Source organism: Erithacus rubecula, assembly GCF_903797595.1.
Source record: "Erithacus rubecula genome assembly, contig: SUPER_Z_unloc_2, whole genome shotgun sequence".
Taxonomy (NCBI): Eukaryota; Metazoa; Chordata; class Aves; order Passeriformes; family Muscicapidae; genus Erithacus; species Erithacus rubecula.
Genome location: NW_027635860.1, coordinates 9,756,122 through 9,777,044, shown reverse-complemented (window position 1 = coordinate 9,777,044; position 20,923 = coordinate 9,756,122). Strand labels below are relative to the sequence as shown.

The following is a 20,923-nucleotide window of genomic DNA, read 5'->3' as shown; positions in this document are numbered from 1 at the left end:
TAACCTGTGTTCACAAAACCTAATATTTAGCTGATGATATATGAGCTGCCTATGTGCTTTTCTTGTTTCTGAGAGTGCTGCAGTGGATTTCCAAGGAGAGAGAAATTGCTGCTAAGACGGAGGAATGTAATTCAAAGGAATAAGGAAATACTGTAGACTTGATAGTTCTGCTCACAGAAAAACTTCTCATGTTGTTTGTGTAAGAAAATATAACCCAACTGAGGCATCTTTTGTCTTTGATGCTCTGGAGTATTTTCTGTCTAGTATAATAATTAAGAGATTTTGTGTTTAATATCAATTATCTTTGCATTTCTTTTCTTGTCAACTATTTAATGATATACTTTCATGTTTGTAGGTCAACTTAACCTACAGATCCCATGGCAGAATCTTTATACTCAACCAGTTGAGGCAGTCCTTGATGGAGTTTATTTGCTTATTGTGCCCACAGCCAGTAAGTTGATGTATAGGAAGAGTGACTATAGATTGGTGGGATTTCAGAATTATCTGGAATGTGTTGATACTATTTTCATGAGCTTTATTCCTAGTTGATATATTTAGCACTTGTAATTAAGTAGTGGAGTGGAAGTCTTTCAGTAAGTTACATTTTATCACCTAATTTTTTTGCTGTTATGTAACTGTTACCAAAAATATAAGAATTATAACTTCTGAAGCAGTTTCTTTAAAAAATAGGTAAGATTTTTTTGGTATTAAACTTTTTTACATTATGTGTTTAGGCCTGAAATATGATGCTGAAAAAGAAGCCAGGCACCTCTTGGAAGCAAGACAAAGGGAATTGCAAAGAATAGAAGAAGCAAAGCAGAAGATAGCTGACCAAGGTAAGAGTGGGAAAAGCTAATGGAAGTTATTCTGCTTCTGTCTTTATTTTAATCCAGAAAGATGCAAACTTTGTCAAAGTGTTCTAGATTACTGTTTTCTCCTTGTTACTTAAAAATCTACTAGTTATGTTTTTTTAGGTATAATAGCCATCGGTATTGCAGAACCAGCATTCTGAAAATAAAAAGATTTGGGCATTGATGTGATCTGCTATAAATTGGGCTTTTGAAATATTTCTTTAGTATCATGTGTTGCCTGATATTTTCCTTTATCTTTCATAAGAAACTGTTTCCAGTATCAAAGTATTTTTACCAATACAGCTTTTTAAAGGTTTGCTTCAATTTCTTCAATTCTTATCTTTAAATTCAACTTCCAAGAAATGTAGTTGGCTCACCTTGAGTATTGTTGGATGCTGGTTGTACTTTAAGCTACCTGATTCTTCACTCAGCAGGTAGTAAAGCTAGGAAAACTTCAAATCTGTCAATATAAATGTAGGTTATACAGAGCAAACATGTTTTTAATCAACTGGAGTACAAAGTAATAGAAAATTCAAACACCATGCTAAATTTATTATGTTACTATTTTGTCTAATTTTGAAAATACTGGCATATAAACATATATAATTGTTTTCCTTTAACATAGATAAAGTAAAGGAAGAGAAACAAGACACTTTTGTAGAAAAGCTAGTTACTCAGGTCATCAAAAATCTTCAGCTGAAAATCTCCAACATCCATATTCGCTATGAAGATGATGTAAGTACTTTTGTGTATCTCAGCATATGGAGGCTGTGCACATGAAATTGGGAACCTGTCTGATTTTGTCTAGTTGCTTTTCATGCTGAGAGAATACTAGTAAAGTTGTGGAATTTTCTTAGTTTGATTTAAAAAGCCAAACAAACTAAAAAAAGCTTGGACCAAAGCATAAAGATACTTAAATTCTTAGCCAAATATATGCTTATGGAGTGTGAAATAATTCTTTATTTTTGTCTTTCCTGTGTTCTATTAGATCACAAATCGTGATAACCCCTTGTCATTTGGGATTTCACTTCAGAATCTAAGTTTGCAGGTAATTTTATTTCTCACCTTTTGTCTGAAAAGCATGTTAATATATACCAGTAGGTGAAGTTGTGCTTTTGTGTGTTGTGCTTTCTGGTAATGTACTGTCTAATGGAAAGTATACCTATAATCATCAGCAATGCACAATGAGAACTACTTGGTTTATCAAATTCAGTGTAAGTACTGTGGTGGGTGTGCCATTAAAGATAAAATGACAGCATTAAAGTAGATCTTTAGGAGGAAATTCTTATTCTTTTGCCTACTACATTTTGTGGTTTCCAATACACTTGGCTGGATTTGGTCAGTTCATTCTGAATATTTTACTGAAACTGACTTGAACTTCCAAGAAAAAAGGTCACCCGTGTGATAATGGGAATGGTGAGAAAGGCAAAAAAAAAAGACATTTTTTTTCACCTGCAGCTAATTTGTTGTTTTTTTAATCTGTGAACTGCACTTTAAGGTGCAAAGAGTAGTAATCACAGGCGGTATGAATTTTTGTTTTCTGGAAGACTGTGTAGTAAGAGAAATATGTTGATTGTGCTGAGTTGCTTTTGCAGTAGGTTTTTTTTTGCTAGTCTTAAAGAAAGTATGTCTTAAGTAAATATTACTTTATTGAATGTAATGGTGGTTTTGTGAATACTTGTTCCTAGCACATTAAAGAGTGTTCCTTAGGCTCAAACTAAAATTAATTGCTTCCAGAATTATAAAAGAATTCAATCCCTTGTTTATCTCTGTCCAAAGAGCCTGCCTAAAAATATTATTGGTGTAAAGAAAAACCATTTGCAATACTGAAAACAGAATCTTATATTATCTTTGGTTCTAGTGTGCAGCCTATCAGTGTACATATATTTGCATGTTTTTTGGGGGAAGTAGCGTTTTCAGGCTCTCACTTAAAGTAATGGATTAATCATCTTAAATCAGAAGATTGTATCCTATTATTTTCCATTACATTTAATTATGATGATGTTACTTTCTTTTTTGTAGCTTGTTTCAATTATAACATGTTGGTGAATTATAGATATTAGAGTATTTTTGTCTCATTTCAGACCTCAGATAAGAATTGGAATCCATGTTTACATGATGAAACAGCCAAGTTGTTCTACAAGGTACAGTATAAACTGTATGCTAAGGAAAGAATTGCTAATAAAACAAGCTGCATTAGAGTTTGTTCCACAGAAAGTAAGATCAAGAAAACATTTAACTGTATAGTTTCTATAGACAAAAGTAACAATCTGAATATTTTTATTAATCCAGACGTTGTGAAATCCAAATAATTTAAATTTGTAGATACTAATACATATGTTCTGTTATATTTTCAGCTTGTGCGACTGGATAACCTTTTTGCTTATTGGAATGTGAAATCAGAGATGTTCTACCATGGTGGTTATGATGAATCATTGGTAAGTAAAGCATGAAATAGTGGGTCTAGCTAGTTGAAACTGGGAAGCAGAAAACATGCTTCACATTTAGGCCTGCTTTTTTCATGTCAGCGTCCTGGGCAATTGTTTTTAACTAAAAGCCTTATTAGGATAAAATAGTATATATTAAGGCTTTTATGTGTTGGAAGTATAACACCCGCCTGAGAAAGTTAAAAAAGCCAGTCTTCTGCCTGTAAAAGAATTTAGACAATTGATAGTCATCTTACCACTATTCTGTGATTTTTATTAGCCAAAATGGACATGTCATTCTGTTTAAAACATAGATGAGTATTTTGAATTTTACTTTGGGTCAGAGAGATAACCTGAGAACTGTTTAAAAATGCTAACATTTTGTACTTTTAAAACTTCATCTGGAAATAGAAATGCAACTTCCTGTTCACTCTGTTGTGTGTGTAGGTTAACTTAAAACAGGGAGTTGCCAGCCATAACGTGATTCCAGACGGTTATGATTTTGGTAAGTGTTATTTGTAATTGTAATGTGCATTCTTAATTCTAATTTTTAGTGCATCTTAGAGGTTGTCACTTTGGCTGTTACTCAAAAATCTTACTAAGGAGTGCAGTTTAAGCCTGGAAGTGTTACTGTCTTTCTGAGAGTGAATGATGTATTGCATAGGCAGCCTTAAAAAAGCCTTGATAAAAGTAAGTCTTGAGTCATGTATCTTTCTAATAGAATGTCATACGTAGATCCTCATTCTTAACATCCATTGATTAATTCCTTTATTTAAGAAGTTTAGCAATAACATACGCACTGTGTAAGTTTTATGAATTCAGATTAGTTGGAGTATGTTTTTGAGGTCTCCTGCTTTATGCAAAGTGTATTTTACTAATGAGAGGTGGAAACGGTAATGACACAACTTTGAAACAGTAACTTCTTTTTTGTGAAAATATTGCAATTGCTTTGAGTATTGCTTAAGTATTGCCTGCAAGTTGCATTGACATCACTCGAACATGATGATAGTTTGCTTTCCATTGTATGGAAAATGTATGGTTTGTGTTTATCATGTACATCTGTGTGATTGTTTAGAAATTGTTCATAAGTCTGAATAGCCTTGGAAGTGGCTTGCTCTCCAGCAAGAAAGTCCTCAGTTAGCTATAGCCAGGATTAAAAAACACACTGTCAGTTTTATGCTGTTGCCTTCCCCTAAAAGAGTCTCATATGTTGACTGACAAAGAACTCTCTAGTAATTTCTTCTGATTTCTTACCCATCTTTTTTAGTCTCTGGCTTTGATTATTTTTGCAAGCAAACCAGTGTTAAACATTATAAATTGTTTAAATCTTTATATAGTAAGTTAAAAATAGGTGTATGTGAAGTTTAGGATCAAAGATTTTCAATCTTAAAATTCAGCAATGCCATCAGAGATGTTAAGCATGCTGGTGTTCTGTGGTAAATGAAAATTTGGGGAAACTCTTTCCATCAAAACTTTGATAGGAAGGTAATAAGCAAGAATGCTAATTTTATCACTTCATGTAATATAAACATTATACTTATACATAAAAACTGTAAAATTGAAGTTTAGGAGGCTAAATACAGGGAGAAAACAAATTTAAATGCTACCATATAGAGGTGTAGCTAAAATGTCTTCACAATGTCTTCTTGCAGAAATGCATGTTTCCACTAGTATGAACCTTTCAGAGAATTTGGAGTATTTGATTTGTAGGTAATATATCAGTATTTTTGCTGAGATGAAATAGTAGTATTTGTTAAAATAGTAGTATAATAATAATATTTGATAAAAATAGGATTTACACAAACTCAAGTAACTCTAAAATTCTTACTGTTGGATCAATTGCTGAAACAGATGAAAATATTGAACTAAACATAGCTTCTAATGCCTCATGTTGCCAAACTATGGAACAGATAATTCTGCTCTGAATTTTTTTTCTTGTGATGTGCCTCACTTTTATGTAGAATGCATATTGATTTTGTTCCATGCTTATTTGAAATTAGAAATATGGAATGTTTGGTTTTAAGCATTTTTGTGAATTTGTCAATGACTAAAGCATTTGTAACAGCAAAACAAAAAAAATCTTATGGAATAAGAGTTCCTATGGTAAAATAAATGCTGTGTTTGAAACTGTCTTGTTCTCTGAATGCATCATAGCCAAGAAATACTACATTTGTTACAAGTGTAAACTGTTTATTCAATCATCTGTATGTAATTCAGCATGCTGGAAAGTTTATGCTGGTGTATGCTGCTGCAAAAAATCGTTTGATAAATGTTACCAGGGTGAAACTTAAAATTGAGTGTAGATTGTATTCTGTTTCAAGAAGTGTTGGTGCAGTTCATGTTTTTTGAGTCTAGCATTTAAAAACTACAAGTCTGGCATAATTTAAGATAAGTGTATGTATAATTTATTGCAATCTTAAATAATTTAATTGCACTTTTTATATCAACTTGTGTTTTTTAGTATTCCGCCCAATTTCAGCTAAAGCCAAACTCCTTATGAATCCTCGATCTGATGTTGACTTTTCATCACCGAAAATAGATTTAGATATAAACTTACAGGATATAACTGTTGAATTCAATAAGCCACAGGTACCAACTATTTTTCTGAAATTATATGTAATGTAGTAAAAAAGTTAGTTTGTGGGAATAAGAAAGGCAGTCTGAAATTTTATAATGTTTGTATATAATCTGTTAACTTTATCTTGTTTTTCTTTGTAACTGATTTTTTTTTTTCAAAGAGAACCTTGATATCTGTTGTTCTCAAATAATAATGGTCAGTTTGAATTTGTTTGCCTAGTACTTCAGTGTTATGGAGCTTCTTGAGTCTATTGATATGATGACCCGAAATCTGCCATATAGGAAGTACAGACCTGATGTTCCAGTGCACAACAACGCCAAGATATGGTAAGCAGCCTTAGACTTTCAAAATAATATGTTAGTTCTTTAAATAATTACCAAGGAACTGCCTCTTACTTAAGGGGGTTAGAACTCATTTCCTTCAGAAAGGGAGTCTTCTCTTTTGTTTTTATTAGTTTTTCTTAAGCTAGTATTGTAAGGAGTTGATGAGGACCTCAAACTGTCCTGGTTTAGGACAAATTTGGTAGAAAACCTCCAAAGGGCCCCCCAGGTAGCAAACCCAGGCGACCTCTCCCCCAACTGGTTTGGGAAGAAGTTTCCTCAGAGAGAAGTGGAAAAACCTGTTTATCCAACAGGCAAAGCACAAAAAATGAACAATACCAAACAAGAAAACCTCTTTCTGCTGTGAGGAGATGACAAACTCAGGAAGTCTCTCTGCTGTGGTGGCAGCTCAGCTCAGGCTGTTCTCAGGCCCCGGCCATGGAAAATGGCACTGCCCAGCCCAGGCCCTGCTGGCCACAGGTGCCAGCTCCTGGTGCTTCCCCCGGTCCCCAGTGCAGAGCAGGTTCAAACAATGCCAGGAAAAAGGGAAAAACGCTCCGGGGACCTTCTCTGCTTCAGTGAGTCAGAAGCTACCTGAAAGCAAAGAGCCTCTTAGAGCTCTCTCCTGCTGTCCACCATGGCAGCACAGTCCAGGAGACAAAGCGATGGAGCTCCTGTCTTCATGGTTTGAAAACAACCACCTCAGACATTCCACTGCTTCTCCATCCCCACTTCACTCTCAAATCCAGCCTTAAAGATACAAAACTTATTTCTGGGCTAAACAGACAAATGGGGATACAATACAACATCACAAAGTCACCCCAGGATGCAAACCAAAGCTGAGAACACTTTGAAAAACTGCAATTGAGGTCTTGAAGATCATTATCAGGAACTTAAATCTGATAGTATTTTTGTATTATAAATTCGTTTAAATGTTATATATTAGACAGTATTACAAGAACTTGCAAAGGCAACCCTTTGCAACACAGATTACAAGGATCTGATTTCCTTTCAGAAGTTTCCTTACAAATACGTTTTTGTTATTCTCACATGTGCATGCATAGATTTGTGGGTACTTTTCATACATGGTTACCTTTGAATTTTAGAAAATGGCAATCTGTCAACTTTATGTGGGGAAGAAGAGTAAAATTCTTAGGTTTTTCTGCTGGTCAGAAGTGCAATATCAGTCAGGGGATTTCACTCTTGGCAACTTGAAGTTGTATTTAGAGAATCTGCAAAGCCTTAGGAGTCTTTTCAATATACCAAAAGAAAGATAAGCTCGATGTTTGTCTTTGCCTTTAGGTGGAAATACATTCTTCATGGCATCCTTGAAGTAAATGTTCAACCTAAGCTCCAAATGTGGTCATGGGAACATATTTCACATCATAGGAAGCAAGTGAAGAACTATAAAGAGATGTATAAAACAAAGATAACATCAAAAAAACCTAATGAAGAAATCTTAAAATTATTGGAGGTTAGTAATTTCTTGTTTAAGGCTGAAATATAGTTCATCTTGATACTTGTTCAAGCTTAAATGTTAAAATGTTCCTAATGTTCTGTGTTAAAATTTTCAGTGGCCATACTTGCAACTTTGTTACTACCTTTCTCTGTGAGTAGTATTAATAAACACATGATGTAAGTCTTTAAATTAGAAACTGCAGTAAAGAACATCTTAAGCTGATGTGCTTTTTTCCCCCAGGTTTGTTTTAAGTTCTCAGATTGAGCAAATTAACTTGAATTGCATAAATTGAATTGCTTGCTGTTGTTTCCTGTAAAACTGAGTTGTGGAATTGTCAAAAATAATTTCTTATCTCTCTTCTAGGGATACGAAAAGACCTTGGATATTTTTAACATCACTCTAGCAAGGCAACAAGCAGAATTTGAGGTAAAACTGCATCATTTAAATGAGTGTATGAATAACTGAAGCGTGAGGTTGTGGAGATTTTAGGCAGACGCCTTTTAGCTATGGTGATTGAATTGTGTATCATGCAGTCTTTCAATTTTCCTTGTTCATGGTTTTTTATTATAAGGCATAATTAGTTTCTCAGCTTCTAATTAACCAAAAATTAAATAACTTCATGTACTCTTTCCTAAAAATTACTGATCTGAGATAAATCGTTTTCTCTTTCTGCTGGGCAAATGTCGCCAAAGGAAGATTGAAGTCAAATTGGAAACAATTATACCCAAAACTGTCAGGTGGAGGGTCCCTCCCTCCAACCCACAACAGTCTAGGTTATTAGTTTGTTCCTTTTTTCTATGATACTGTGTTACATTGAGCAGTCACCTGTAGTATGTTGACTCTTTGCAGTGTTTCTATTCGCAAGTGTTACTCAGAGTAGAGCAAATGTGGAGTACATTTAAGCAGATCAGTGCAATTAGGCAAGATAGTGTGACTTGAGTAGTTACACTTGATTTGTTAGCCTTGGTTTTCCTAGGTTGGTGTACTGCTTAATTTTATACATAGTGTCTGAGCATCTTTCTAGGACACTGATGTGAAATATTTATAGTTTTTCTGAAATCTATGATCTATCTTCATTAATAATCAAGGCACCTCAAAGTAAGTAGAATATGAAGTTTGCAATCTGAAAGAAAGCAGTAATTAATAATTAAACTTTATATATATCAGTTATGGTTTATAGCAGTGCTTGAAAGCAATTTGAGTTGGTTTTTTTTTTTTTTTTGGTGTGTGAAGTATATTGAATATAGTATAAATGCAATTGCTCCAGTCACAAATACTGTGCTTCTAATTCAATACTCGGAAGAGGAATCTATGAATGTGATTTTTCCTTCTATAAATCTGTATGTGCACCCTCATTTGGATGTTTGTGTTACTGTTATCCAGACTGACAGAACCAGAAGAAACATTCATGACTGTTCCCCTCCATTTTGTCCAAATGGCAGTGCTTTTCAAGGGGTGGGGAAGGTTTGGTTTTGTTTTAGTTCTCATTTGGTTTTTATCTTTTTCCTCCAGCATCCAACTTTTTGCAATTTGATGGAAATTGTGAGATATTTCCTATCTAGTTTTATTCTTCCTTTCCCCAGTGTGATTATACTACTTCAAAAGGTTATGTCATATTGCATTCCTGGCTGCCTTCAAATCCTTAGTTTTAAGATACATTTCTGTAATATTAGAACTAGGTTGCAAGAAAATGAATTTTCTGTTGTTTGGGCTTTAAGTGTTGTAATTGAAAAATGTTAGAAGTGCATCTTGAAAGATGTGCTAACTGATTACCTGAATATATTTCAAAGTATTTTATGGTGAAAGCTGGAGAGAAAAATCTGCTATGTAAGAAATATTAATTAACCTTTTACATGCTCTGTTCTTTTGTAAAGGTAGTTATTATGCAAAACAAAATCAGTCCAATATTGCACTGTGCATTTGAAAAAGTGACTAGAAGGGAAACTAAAAAACAACATTTTACCTCTTTAATGGTTGTCTATGATGTTCTGGTATGTTAGAGCTGCCCTGAGTCTATATTTTTCTTAGGAAAAGGGAGAAAAAAGCATGAAGGTAATTACTTACCTGAATATTTTTTACATTTAAGGCAACTAAGGCTGGATTGAAAATCTACAGGCCAGGAGTAAAACAAGATGATGAAAATTCTGGTGGCTGGTTTAGCTGGATGTGGAGCTGGTCGGGTGAAAAAAAGGATAAAAACCAAGAAATAAAGGGTTCAAGTATGATAATTTACTGGTATTTTTTCTGTTACTAGGAATCTATTAGAGTCCTAGGTCAGTAGCAGTGGAACTTTGTTATCAAATTATTGCTGTTTACATTTTCTCTTGGCCTTTTCTTTTGCTGATGTATTGTTAATTGCACATAGCAGTGCTGTACAATTGTACAACTCCTTCCATAGTTCCTTCTGAACTGCATTCACTACAGTAGAATTTATGGAATGTAAACAATTTTATTTCAATTCATTTTAAAATTGGACTGTTTCATACAATGTATGTTTGATTTATGTGGCACCTGATAAAGGTTATGGAACATAACCTTTAGAAAGTGAAATAGAAAATAAATCAGAAAGGCTGTCTCTTTTGTTAACAAGCTAGGAAATAAAAACAGGTTAGGAAAAAACTAAAAGAGCATTTTAAAGTATGCTTTATATTCACAAGACTTGGCTTTAAACACCAGGGTATTTGCTTCTACTAATTCAGGACAGTAATGTTGACAGTATCTACTGTATATTATAGTGCTATCAAGCACAGGGAAATATATAACAGTATTTGCATTTTTCAGGTAGCTATACTGAGTTTAACTAACCTCTTGAAATATGGCAGGTCTTGAAGAATTGATGACACAAGAAGAGAAGGCTAAACTTTATGCAGCAATTGGATATAGTGAAACAGCTGTGGATCCAACTCTTCCAAAATCTGTAAGTCACAGCTGACTATATGATAATGAATAATTGGTAGCTTTATCTGCTAATAAAAATCTATAAAGATGATAGGAGATCGTTTTTAAATTACTTGAAGATCTGTCTCTGTATTTGAATACTGTTCTGATACCTTTTAATGAAATTACTGCATGCTGTTTTCTGCGTAACAGAGCGTCCATAGATGCAGTTTCAGTATAGTGGTTAAAGCTTACTTTTGGGTATTCTGAAATGGCAAAAAAAATGTTTTTCTTGTCTTAACAAGAATAAGAGCATAGATGTAGTGTATTGTGCTTTAAATATTGAAGTATTCATAGATGATCTTACAATATTCAAAAGCTTTTTAAGTAAATTCACTAGGTAATCTTAATAAAGGATAAGGAAGTGACTGGAATCTAAAAATATGAGTGAAAGTAGATGAGGCAGAATAAGTGGTTATATAAAGAAAGATAATTCAAGGATTATAATGGGAAAGAGCAACATTTTGAATCATTTGGAAATAATATGATAAATGATCTTACTGTGAGATACCAAGGACAATATGATGAACTGCTTTCTAGTTCTACATCAGGAAATGTGGTAAAGATATTAAAGACGCAGGGCTTGTAAGGATACTGTACTCTTTAGTTTAGCCTTGCCTCTTTGTTGACTTTTACACCAGGTATGATACAAGCTATACATGAAAGCAATAGTTTCAAATACAGTTGTAACTTTCATCTCTTCATGAACTGTATCAAGATGTGTATTAATGTATTTTTTAATGCTGTGTTGTTTTTCTGGCATATCTAGTATGAAGCTATGAAGTTCTCTGTGAACTTACTAAGCATGTCGATATCAATAAGAGAAAACAAGCAAACTCCTAAGCTAATAGAATTTGCATTAACTGACTTGAGTACAGTATTTACCCAACGACCAGGTGCACAAGCAATAAGGTGAGCTTTCTCTATCAAAGTGGTTTTGTCTTTCATGAAATGATGATGATGATTAGTGGGCATTTTAAGGGTGTGCTATGGTATTTAAGTGTCATTTCTTGTGCAGTTTGCAGTGGAATCCTTTTACAACTAAGGGATGAATCATGGATACTCTTTTTGTGATTGGATTCTATGCATCCTCTGAGCTTTTTGTGCTAATATGGATATACTCCTTTTTTTTTTCAGTTTGTCATTGTTATGTGCAAACAATCCAGTTACTAACTTGTTATTTGCTTTGAAAAGTGACTGATAAGTTTCCTTTTGAATCTTAAACTGAGCAAGGCGACCTGGCAACCACTTGTTTCTGGGCACTTTACATGACTAGAAAGTTCTTGTGTTCCCAGATCACTTTTAGATTTGTAGAAGAAAGAAAGATGTAACTGATGTTTTTTTCCTTTGTTTCGTACTCTCACAGTAGGATGTGAAAAGCATCTACTGAAATATTTCAATTTTATTTCAAATGTAATGACCTAAAAATTCTGGGAGACGGTAACCCTCCTCTTTTAAATCTTGTTCTCTCTACTTTGAGACATATAAGTACAATCCATGTATGATATTAAGATACTGTTGATCTTGATTAGTTTTATGCATAATTTTTTTTTAAGTTTTGCTTTGGTGTTTTCTGAGGGTAGTCTTGTGTATCTAAATGGCCCTGACAATGCTATTGTACTTAGAAAAAGGGAAAAGATACTACATTTTTTTACAGTGATATATTTTTCTTAAGACTGCTAGGAAATAAAAAATCTTCAACTGAAAGCTGTTACAGAAGTGGATAGCATATTGAAAAAAAAATCCAAGAACTAAAAAGTACCTCTTGGAGTAATGAGGCTATTTATCTTTGTTTCTTTCATTTCTCTGTGCCAAAAGCCTTTTCTCTCTGTTTTATGTCTATTTCCCACTATAAATATACCTTCTCATTCCTGAGGTCATACTAAAGAATTCCCCTTTGCATCTCTTACCTACCCTGACACCTGTCCTCATGAAAATTGTATGCAGGAAATAGCTTGGACACCCTTTTGTTCTTAGACAGGGGCAGTTAATAGGCACAAAAGATAATGAAATGGAAAACAGTTAACACGTGGATGTATGTATAAAATCCTTAGAATATGCTTTTTAAAGTTAAGGTGGGGTAGAAATTTATTGTACTCATTTGTGTTTTTGTTTTCTTCCATTTAATTTTTTATCCTCTTACCATCTAATTGTACTTAGCCAGATGGATATTTTATCTGAACAGTCTGCTTGCATTTCTTTACAGGTTTGAAACAAAAATCACCTCACTTGAAGTTACAGGTATGTCTCAAGGAAAGTGTACACCCCGTCTCCTGTCTTCTCGAACGGTCTATTCGGATGAAAGTACCTCACTTTTAAGCATAATGTTTGAGACTAATCCTTTGGATGAGAAAGCAGATCAGAGAATTAGAGTAGAATCACAACCACTGGAAATAATATATGATGCAGTAAGTAAATACTTGAATAAGCTATAAATTGTCAAAAATCTTACTTTATAGTAAATTTACCATGAGGGTTTTTTTGTAACAGATAACAGTGAACAGCTTAGTGGATTTCTTCAGACCTCCGAAAAATGTACATTTAGAGCAATTGACATCAGCAACCCTGATGAAACTTGAAGAATTCCGTGATAAAACATCAACAGGCAAGTGCTGCATACTCTTCTGATGACACACTCAGTGGAATTTTAGATCATAGAAGTGTTAAACTAGGTCTTCCCCTATGGAGATGTGTGTCATAGCTTTCTAACACACCACCTAAATAAGTTGAATTATTCAATCTCATTGTGATGTGTTTATTCTAGGTATTGAATAATTTTATGTTTGTATCTTTCTAAACTTCAATTATTTCTACTTATTTGTAAATGTGCTCCCAAGCCATAGGTGGTCTTTCCGTATTTTACTCCATGCAGAGTTAAAAGAGTTTCTTACATCTTCTGTTTTGTTCATGTGATATGTGAAAGGCCTTAGTTATTTAATATGCCTCAAATACTGATTCGGAGATGTTAGTCCTCTAAGTTAACCTCTAAATCCTTTTCAGATTTCTTGTTTTTCAGAACATCATGCCTTTGTATGGGTGTTTTTGATTTTCTGACTTTCTTGATGAATATTGATTTTGATTGACTCAGTTCAAGTTATATAAACTATATTTATCTGCCTTTCAGCTGCTCAGTTTTACAGCCATTTCACTAATTTTCCTTACATCCTGTTTATCTCTAGAGAGCTTATGTTTTAAGACATGAATGCAAATGCTGAATACTGTGAAGACTAACACTGAGATCTGTGGAATTAATTTGTTCCAGTAAGGATGTCTGAGGCTTTATAAATCAGAGATGTGTCCATCATCCTATCTCTGTGGATGGGAGTAGATGCAGAGGAGCGATTTCATATAAAAATAATTTTTTTGAAAAGGAAAGAGTCAAACAATGGCTGTTGTCTTAAACCTCTTTCAATTTTATAACCTATTAATAATTAAATTATAAATATAAAAAATCTGAATACTCAGGTGATAAAGATTTAAAGAAAACTCAAGCAAAATGTTTATTTAATTGATTGCGTTTATCAGGTCAGTATTGGGAGGGAAATCAAGCTTCAATAGTATTTTTATTCATTAGTTCTTCATTGAGTGAACTACTTAATTTAGCATTAATGTCAGATTAACCAGAATTATATGTATCAGCTTGCTTGTCTTTTCTTTCAGGAATTTCTTGAGCATTTTTGAGTATTGAGTATATTGATGTAACGGTTCATTGTTCATTTCTGAGATGAAATTTGCTCAGATTGATTCCGTGCTCATTAACACCAAATGTAGTGATTGGGATCATAATTAGTTTTTTTGTGGAAATATGAAATCTTGTTCCATGTTTATAACAGTTTAAGCATATCATTACTGTAGAGGTTTATCCAATACTGTTTGTACCCTCACAAGAACGCTGAGTTGCCCAGAGTAACCTAAAACCTTGTTCCAGTTACAAATGAAAAATTTGATGGGGAAGTCTGAAAATATGCGGTACATCTGAGTCTTAGAGAATTGCCAGGGAAAAAGTACTTGATCTGCAGAATATTCTATTGCAGGGGACTATGCTAATCTCTGAGGTAGAATAAGAAAAATGGAAACATATACATGTAATTAATGTCTTAAGACCTGTGGTCCTCAAAAATGAGGTCTTTCTACTTTTCTTAGAAGCAATAGAACATAGCTGGATGTCCTGGTTTGAAAGGACAGGTGTCTGCCAGTAAGGGCAGAAGTTTCCCTTTGAAACAGAGGCTTTGGTTTCACTCCCCCTCAAGTATTAAAATTGTTTGAATCAAGGACTCTGAGGCAGAGATAAGGGGGTGGGAATAACAGCTCTTTTATTAATATATCTAACTGTACAAGCAGAAAACAACAGCAGTTGTTAAAATTGCTAACAGAACAGAATAGATAACTCGGTGTCAGTCCCTTTAGATGCAAGCACGCTGTTTCTGTGCTTAGTCCAGAGCCCGGATTTGCCGAACAGCAGGCGGGAATGGTGGCAGGAGTGGGGGGGTGGGGCGGCAGCGGCCACGCCGGTCTCGGGTGGGAACGGGCTGGAGCGGCGGCTCCTCGCTCACCGTGTGTGTCCGGGGGATCAGCTGTGTCCGCAGAGGCAGGAGGCTGGAACGGGGCAGATGCAGGGCAGGTGATCGCAGAGGGTCTGGCTCTCCTGTGCTCGGCCGCGTGGCTGAACGATCCCAGGCGTCCTCCTCCGAGCTCGCCGGAAACGCGAGTGCCCTCCCGGAAACCTCAGAGGCCCCTGCGCCGTTCCCACCTACCCCTTTGTCTGGACCCATCAGAGACCCTGGGTGTAACCCGGCCAGCTCCATTGGCATGATAATGGGAAAAATTCTTTCAATTGACACAGTAACAGAAAAACACTCAACCCCCAACACTGGAAAATGCAGGGGAAATGTGAACTGCAAAATTGAAGGAACCTGTGACACTGGAATACTTAGAATTTTTAATCCTATAAGACACTCTCAAGCTTGGTTTACCAGAGTTCAGTTTATGGATTCCACTACATTTTCTTCCCAAATAAAAGAAACAAGAAAATATTTGCTTGACCTTTCTACATCACTCAAATTCAACTGGGCAGTGCAAACTGAAAAAGTCTTGCTCTTTTTATTATTCTAAATTGTTTTCTCTTGCAAATCCTGAAATGTAGTTGCCATCCAGTTCTTTGCTGATTAGTCTAGCTCACCTGTGACAGGAGGACAGCCTTTGATAATGTAACAGTTTTAATTGTTTTCTTACCAGTGGATGTGTTGACTGACATGTTGTCATCTTCATAATTCATTATCTCTACTTCTGTGGTTATCAGCTTGTTGTAAATGATAAATACTTTGTGTGTTGTAGCTGCATCATAAGGCAGTCTCTGGAGCTAACTTAAAGCAATACCATTCATTCCTCTTCAGCCAAGCAAAAAAGCAGTTTTTGTTCTTAAATCTTATGACTGTCTGATTTTCCCAACTAATTGCATGATTTTTAAACATACACAAATAAATAATCTTTTAAAATATATCTTCAGTATCTCAGGATGGAGAGGTTTGTCAGCAGAATTAGTGTAAACTTGTGTATCTCAGTATCAACAAACACTAGCAGTTTGACCAGTGTAGTTGGATACTCCCAAGAAGAAATTCTGTAGCAATTGAATTTCTAAATCTATGGGATATAGTGGATTAAGTCAGTAATTTAAGAGTTGCAGTTCACTTTCAGTTCTCGTTTCATCTCTCCTCAGTGGGAAACCTTTTTAGTTTGTATATATCATGTTGTTGTCTATACTTGTTGGTTAGCACTGTTTGCTATCATCATTTCATCTACTTGGTGCTTCTTTAAGGAATATCTATAATGAATAATAATAAAAAAAATCATAAAAATTATGAAGAACATAGGTACATATGTTGTCTAGCATATAGAGTTTATTTAAAATTAGATCTGATTTTCTTTTTATCATTTTCTTTTAATTCCATAGGTTCTGTATGAATTGCTTTTATTTGTTTATATTTAATAATTGTATTATTTTTTTCAGGTTTGTTGTATATTATTGAAACTCAGAAAGTTCTTGACCTCAAAATAAACCTCATGGCTTCATACATCATTGTTCCACAAAACGGATTCTATGATCATTCGTCAAATTTACTGCTTCTGGATCTTGGTAGTTTTAAAGTATGTATTTATGTAATGCAGTAATTTACCAAAAAAAAAAAAAAAATTTCTTAATAGGAGTTTTGTGGTAGTGATTAAGTGAAAGTACTTCTTGTAGTGTATGTATTAGGTATTTATTTTTAAGTGCTTTCTAGTCAAGACAGAAGTTACTGAACTCTTTTCATTGGATTCATTCAGTGCAAAAGAATTGCTAGAAAATATTCCTTTCCTAGTATGAAACTACTGTTGATACTTTGGACTGTTACATGGAAAATATCTAATATTTTTTTACATTGCCTTATAATATAAAGTAGTGAACTTCTTTCTTACTTTTGATTATATTCTTATTTTTCATATTATTACATACCCTTTAATCACCGAATTTACTTCAAAATGAGGAAAGTAAACATATTGGCAATTTTTAAGATAATTTGGATAAAATTGGAGGTATGTTTGAGATATTGATTTATCTTTTTGACTTTCCCCTTGCATGAAGTATGTAAAATTATAATTTATCACTATGAAAGAGGAATAGACTTTCAAATAAAATAAGAGACTTTGTCCAGATTATTAGCAATCTTCTTACTCACTGATGGACTAGTGTTCTTAAGGATAAATGGTCTTACATGTGTACAGGCAATTTACTTTTTTTTAACTTTTTTTTTACTCTAGGTAAGATTGGTTCTGTCACTTACTATCTGTTTAGATTGCTGTGTGTTTTTTAGTAAAAATGTGTTTCAAATCTTAAAATCGTGCTAAAGAGAGTTAGTTTTTTGTGCAATTTTTGCATAATTACTTTCTAAACATGTGATTTCAGTTAGAATTACTGAATGATTTGGCTTGGAAGAGATCTTTAAAGGTCATTGAGTTTAACCTCCCTGCAATGAGCAGAGACATCTTTAACTAGATCTGGTTCCTCACCCACCTGTCTATCCTGACCTTGAATGTTCCCAGGGATGGGCATGGGCATGCACTCCTTCTCTGGGCAACTTGTACCTGTATTGTGCCACTCTCATTGTAAGAAAATTCCTTATATCTAGTTTATATCTACTCTTAGTTTTAAAGTGTTACCCCTTGACTTTTCAGAACAGGTCCTTGTAAAGTCTGTTACCATCTTTTTTTTTTTGGCCCACTTTAAATACTGAAAGGCTGCTGAAAATTTTCCCCAGAGCCTTCTCTTTTTCAGGCTGAACAGCACCAACTCTCTGCATCTTTTTCTTAGATGTGTTCCGTCCCTCACTTTTCTGGCCCTTTTCTGGACCTGCTTGCACAGGTTGCAGTACTGCAGGTGCGGAGCAGAGTAGAGGGACAGGATCCCCTCCTTTGCCTTGCTAGTCACACTGCTTTAGATGAAACCCAAGATATGTTTGTTTTTCAGGGCTGTAAGTGCACTTTGCCAGGTATTATCCAGCTTTTCATCCACCAGCACTCCCAGACCCTACTCCATAGAGCAACTCTCAATTCCACCGTCAGCAGCCTATATTGATCACAGAACGACTAAATCAATTTGATTGGAAAAGACTGTAGGGATCCTTGAGTTCAGCTGTTAACTCAGTACTGCCAAGTCTACCACTAAATTATGTCTCTAAGTGCCATGTGTACATGGCTTCTCAATTCCTCTGGATTCAATGACTCAACTATATCCCTGCGTGGTAACCCTTCCAATGAAGAAGTTTTTCCTAATATCCATTCTAAACCATTCCTGGTACAACTTGAGGCTGTTTTTGCATGTTTAGTTGCTTGCTTGGAGTAAGAGACTAACTCCCCACCTACATCCTCAAGAGCTACAGACTCCTTATGGGTAGCTTTAAGGTAAGGGCCCCTCTCTGCCTTGTTTTCTCCAGACTAAAGAACTCCAGCTCCTTTGGCTACTCCTCACAGGACTTGTACTCCAGATCCCTCCACAGCTCTGTTGCAATTCTCTGGACATGTTCCAGCACCCCAATGTCTTTGTTGCTGTGAGGAGCCCCAAATAAAATACAGTGTTCAGAGTTTAGCCTCACCAGTGCCAAGTACAATCTCTTCCCTTGTTCTGCTGGCCACACTATTGCTTCTGGTCGCCTGGGCACTCACTGGCTTACATTCAGACAGCTGTCAGCCAGCTCAACCTGCTGCCCTCCTCCCTGAGCTGTTTTACTAAGCAGAGGGATTTTCTACCTGGGCACACCTCCCACAGGTGTGCTCACTGCTGATGTCATGTGTTGGCAAAAGAGTTGGGCACATCCTGCAGCCTGGCACCTGGGTGGCAGCATGTTCTCACCAGAGCTCTGATCAGGCACATCAATTGTGGTGGTACCATGCTTTAGTAACAGGGTCTGCCTCGGTGCAGGTGCATGCAATAGGTCATGTTTAAAAAGAGTGAGTTGTATTGCCTCAGAAAGTAGAATTAGTTAAGGAGATTGCTCTGTAAATACTAACAATTATGTGGTCTGTTTGTAAATCCAAGTTGTTTCAGTGACAAAAAATTCCATCATCTCTTTTGAATGTTGATCATTTGTAGGCAGTTTGTAGAGTTGGCACTTTGTAGTTGATTGTGTGCTTGAGACAGCCTCCTGTATCTAATAATAGATCTAATAGCCCACTCCCTTTTCCACATATACAAGATTACTCTTGGAAGAATTACATAGAAGAACACATTTCAGAATCTGACTTCAGTGTGCCTGTGAGGTCTTTTTCCTGAACTGGATGAGTAATTTTTGTAGTGAATGCAACTCCTAGATTGGTTCTTCTGATTTAACAGAAGTTACAAACACCATAACAGAAAATTCAGTTGCCTCTCAGGGTATGATTAGTAATTCTGAGTGACATATGCTTAAGTGAGAGGTGGGTCATTTGTTGAATGACTATGCCTAACACAAAACAGTTTTTTTCCCTCAGTTGCATACTGGAAAAGATCAAGCCCCAGGAGGAAAAATGGCATGTAAAATTAAAACTGTGTCTCAGTAGATAAATAGGGTAATTAATTTAGTAATTCTGAATTTGCATTTCCAAGTTATTTTTAACATATAAGTTACAAAGTACTTGAAGTCCAGCAGTACTGAAAAATAAATGCTGTGTCTTAGTTCGTAGTTTTTGAACCTCTTTTACTTCTTTTGGATAGTACTTGAGTTTGGTAAAACTGAGTATGAATCCAGAGATGCACATCAGAGAAGGCACATTCAAATGTGAAATAGAAAAGAAGTATGAGTGTCCCAAAGCTTAATCAAAGGAATATTGACTGATACTAAAGGAAGGACATTGCTCATGAACAGTCCAAATCATCTTTTTGTCTCTAACAACTGAATTCGGCAGGGTTCAGAAATAAATGTCACGTGTCTGAGTTGTTTATTAAAGTAATATTTTTATATAAAAATTCTGATTATTCTGATTACAAAGTGATTACAAAGCATTTGAGGCTTTATGCTTTGGAGTATAAGTGACTTACTAAAGAAAATTATTCAGTGTAGAGTATATAGTATATTTTAATTTGCTTTTTGTTTCTTTGAGGAAGAAATGGTGTTAATACTCTGTTTTTTGTTTTGGTGCAGGCTAGAAATTTTAGATATTTGCTGTGCTGTGATAGTTGTAAGACTCTGTGACCTATAGTAAAGACTGAATCCTTTGTTGTGCTAGGAACAAATACTTGTAAAGTTAATGCTCTGAGTATTTCTGAAATTGATTTATGATTTTGTGTTTTGGTTTTTTTTTGCCTGTTACAAGATGACAAGCAAAAGACGTTCTGATTTATCACAAATCAAGGTAGGACAAACCTCTATTGAAGATATAATGTCAAGAGCTTATGACAGTTTTGATGTCCAGCTCAGCAGTATGCAGTTACTGTACAGCAAACATGGTAAGTATTCATGAAAGTAATTTTTCTTTGACTAAATATAATGTGGTTGTTTTGCCTCATATTTTTAGCTAAAGCAGTGGAGAGTCTTTTGGAATGTACTTCTTCAAATATAAGTGTTCTGAATTCAATACTGTGAATGTGTCATGAATTTCCGAAACATACCTTTAAGACTTCAATTCCAATCTTAGCAAGTTTATAATAATTTTTTTTTTGTTGAAGACATCTTATTTGATTTCTTGCATAATAAATGTAAGACTGTAGTTACTTAGTTTGTGGTATTTTCCTTCAGTACCTTTGCTTTTCTCCAGATTTAAAGCAGAATCCATAGTAGTTGTAGGTTTGATCATTTTTTTGAGGATAAAAAATTGATGGGAATCAAACTACATCAAGAATCAGA

At 34.9% G+C, this 20,923-nt stretch overlaps 1 protein-coding gene across 1 annotated transcript in view; it reads left to right on the top strand.

Moving 5' to 3' along the window:
• VPS13A (vacuolar protein sorting 13 homolog A) overlaps positions 1–20,923 on the top strand; it is a 105,965-nt gene that overhangs the window by 9,565 nt on the left and 75,477 nt on the right. Inside the window, exons 4-21 of the mRNA XM_079331223.1 lie at positions 356–451; positions 735–836; positions 1,477–1,586; positions 1,840–1,899; positions 2,936–2,995; positions 3,209–3,289; positions 3,725–3,782; positions 5,739–5,866; positions 6,075–6,181; positions 7,478–7,649; positions 7,998–8,060; positions 9,721–9,853; positions 10,457–10,551; positions 11,341–11,483; positions 12,778–12,979; positions 13,062–13,176; positions 16,579–16,715; positions 20,394–20,526. Of these exons, the coding sequence (XP_079187349.1) occupies positions 356–451; positions 735–836; positions 1,477–1,586; positions 1,840–1,899; positions 2,936–2,995; positions 3,209–3,289; positions 3,725–3,782; positions 5,739–5,866; positions 6,075–6,181; positions 7,478–7,649; positions 7,998–8,060; positions 9,721–9,853; positions 10,457–10,551; positions 11,341–11,483; positions 12,778–12,979; positions 13,062–13,176; positions 16,579–16,715; positions 20,394–20,526 (1,995 nt within the window). The remainder of the gene's footprint in view (positions 1–355; positions 452–734; positions 837–1,476; positions 1,587–1,839; positions 1,900–2,935; positions 2,996–3,208; positions 3,290–3,724; positions 3,783–5,738; positions 5,867–6,074; positions 6,182–7,477; positions 7,650–7,997; positions 8,061–9,720; positions 9,854–10,456; positions 10,552–11,340; positions 11,484–12,777; positions 12,980–13,061; positions 13,177–16,578; positions 16,716–20,393; positions 20,527–20,923) is intronic.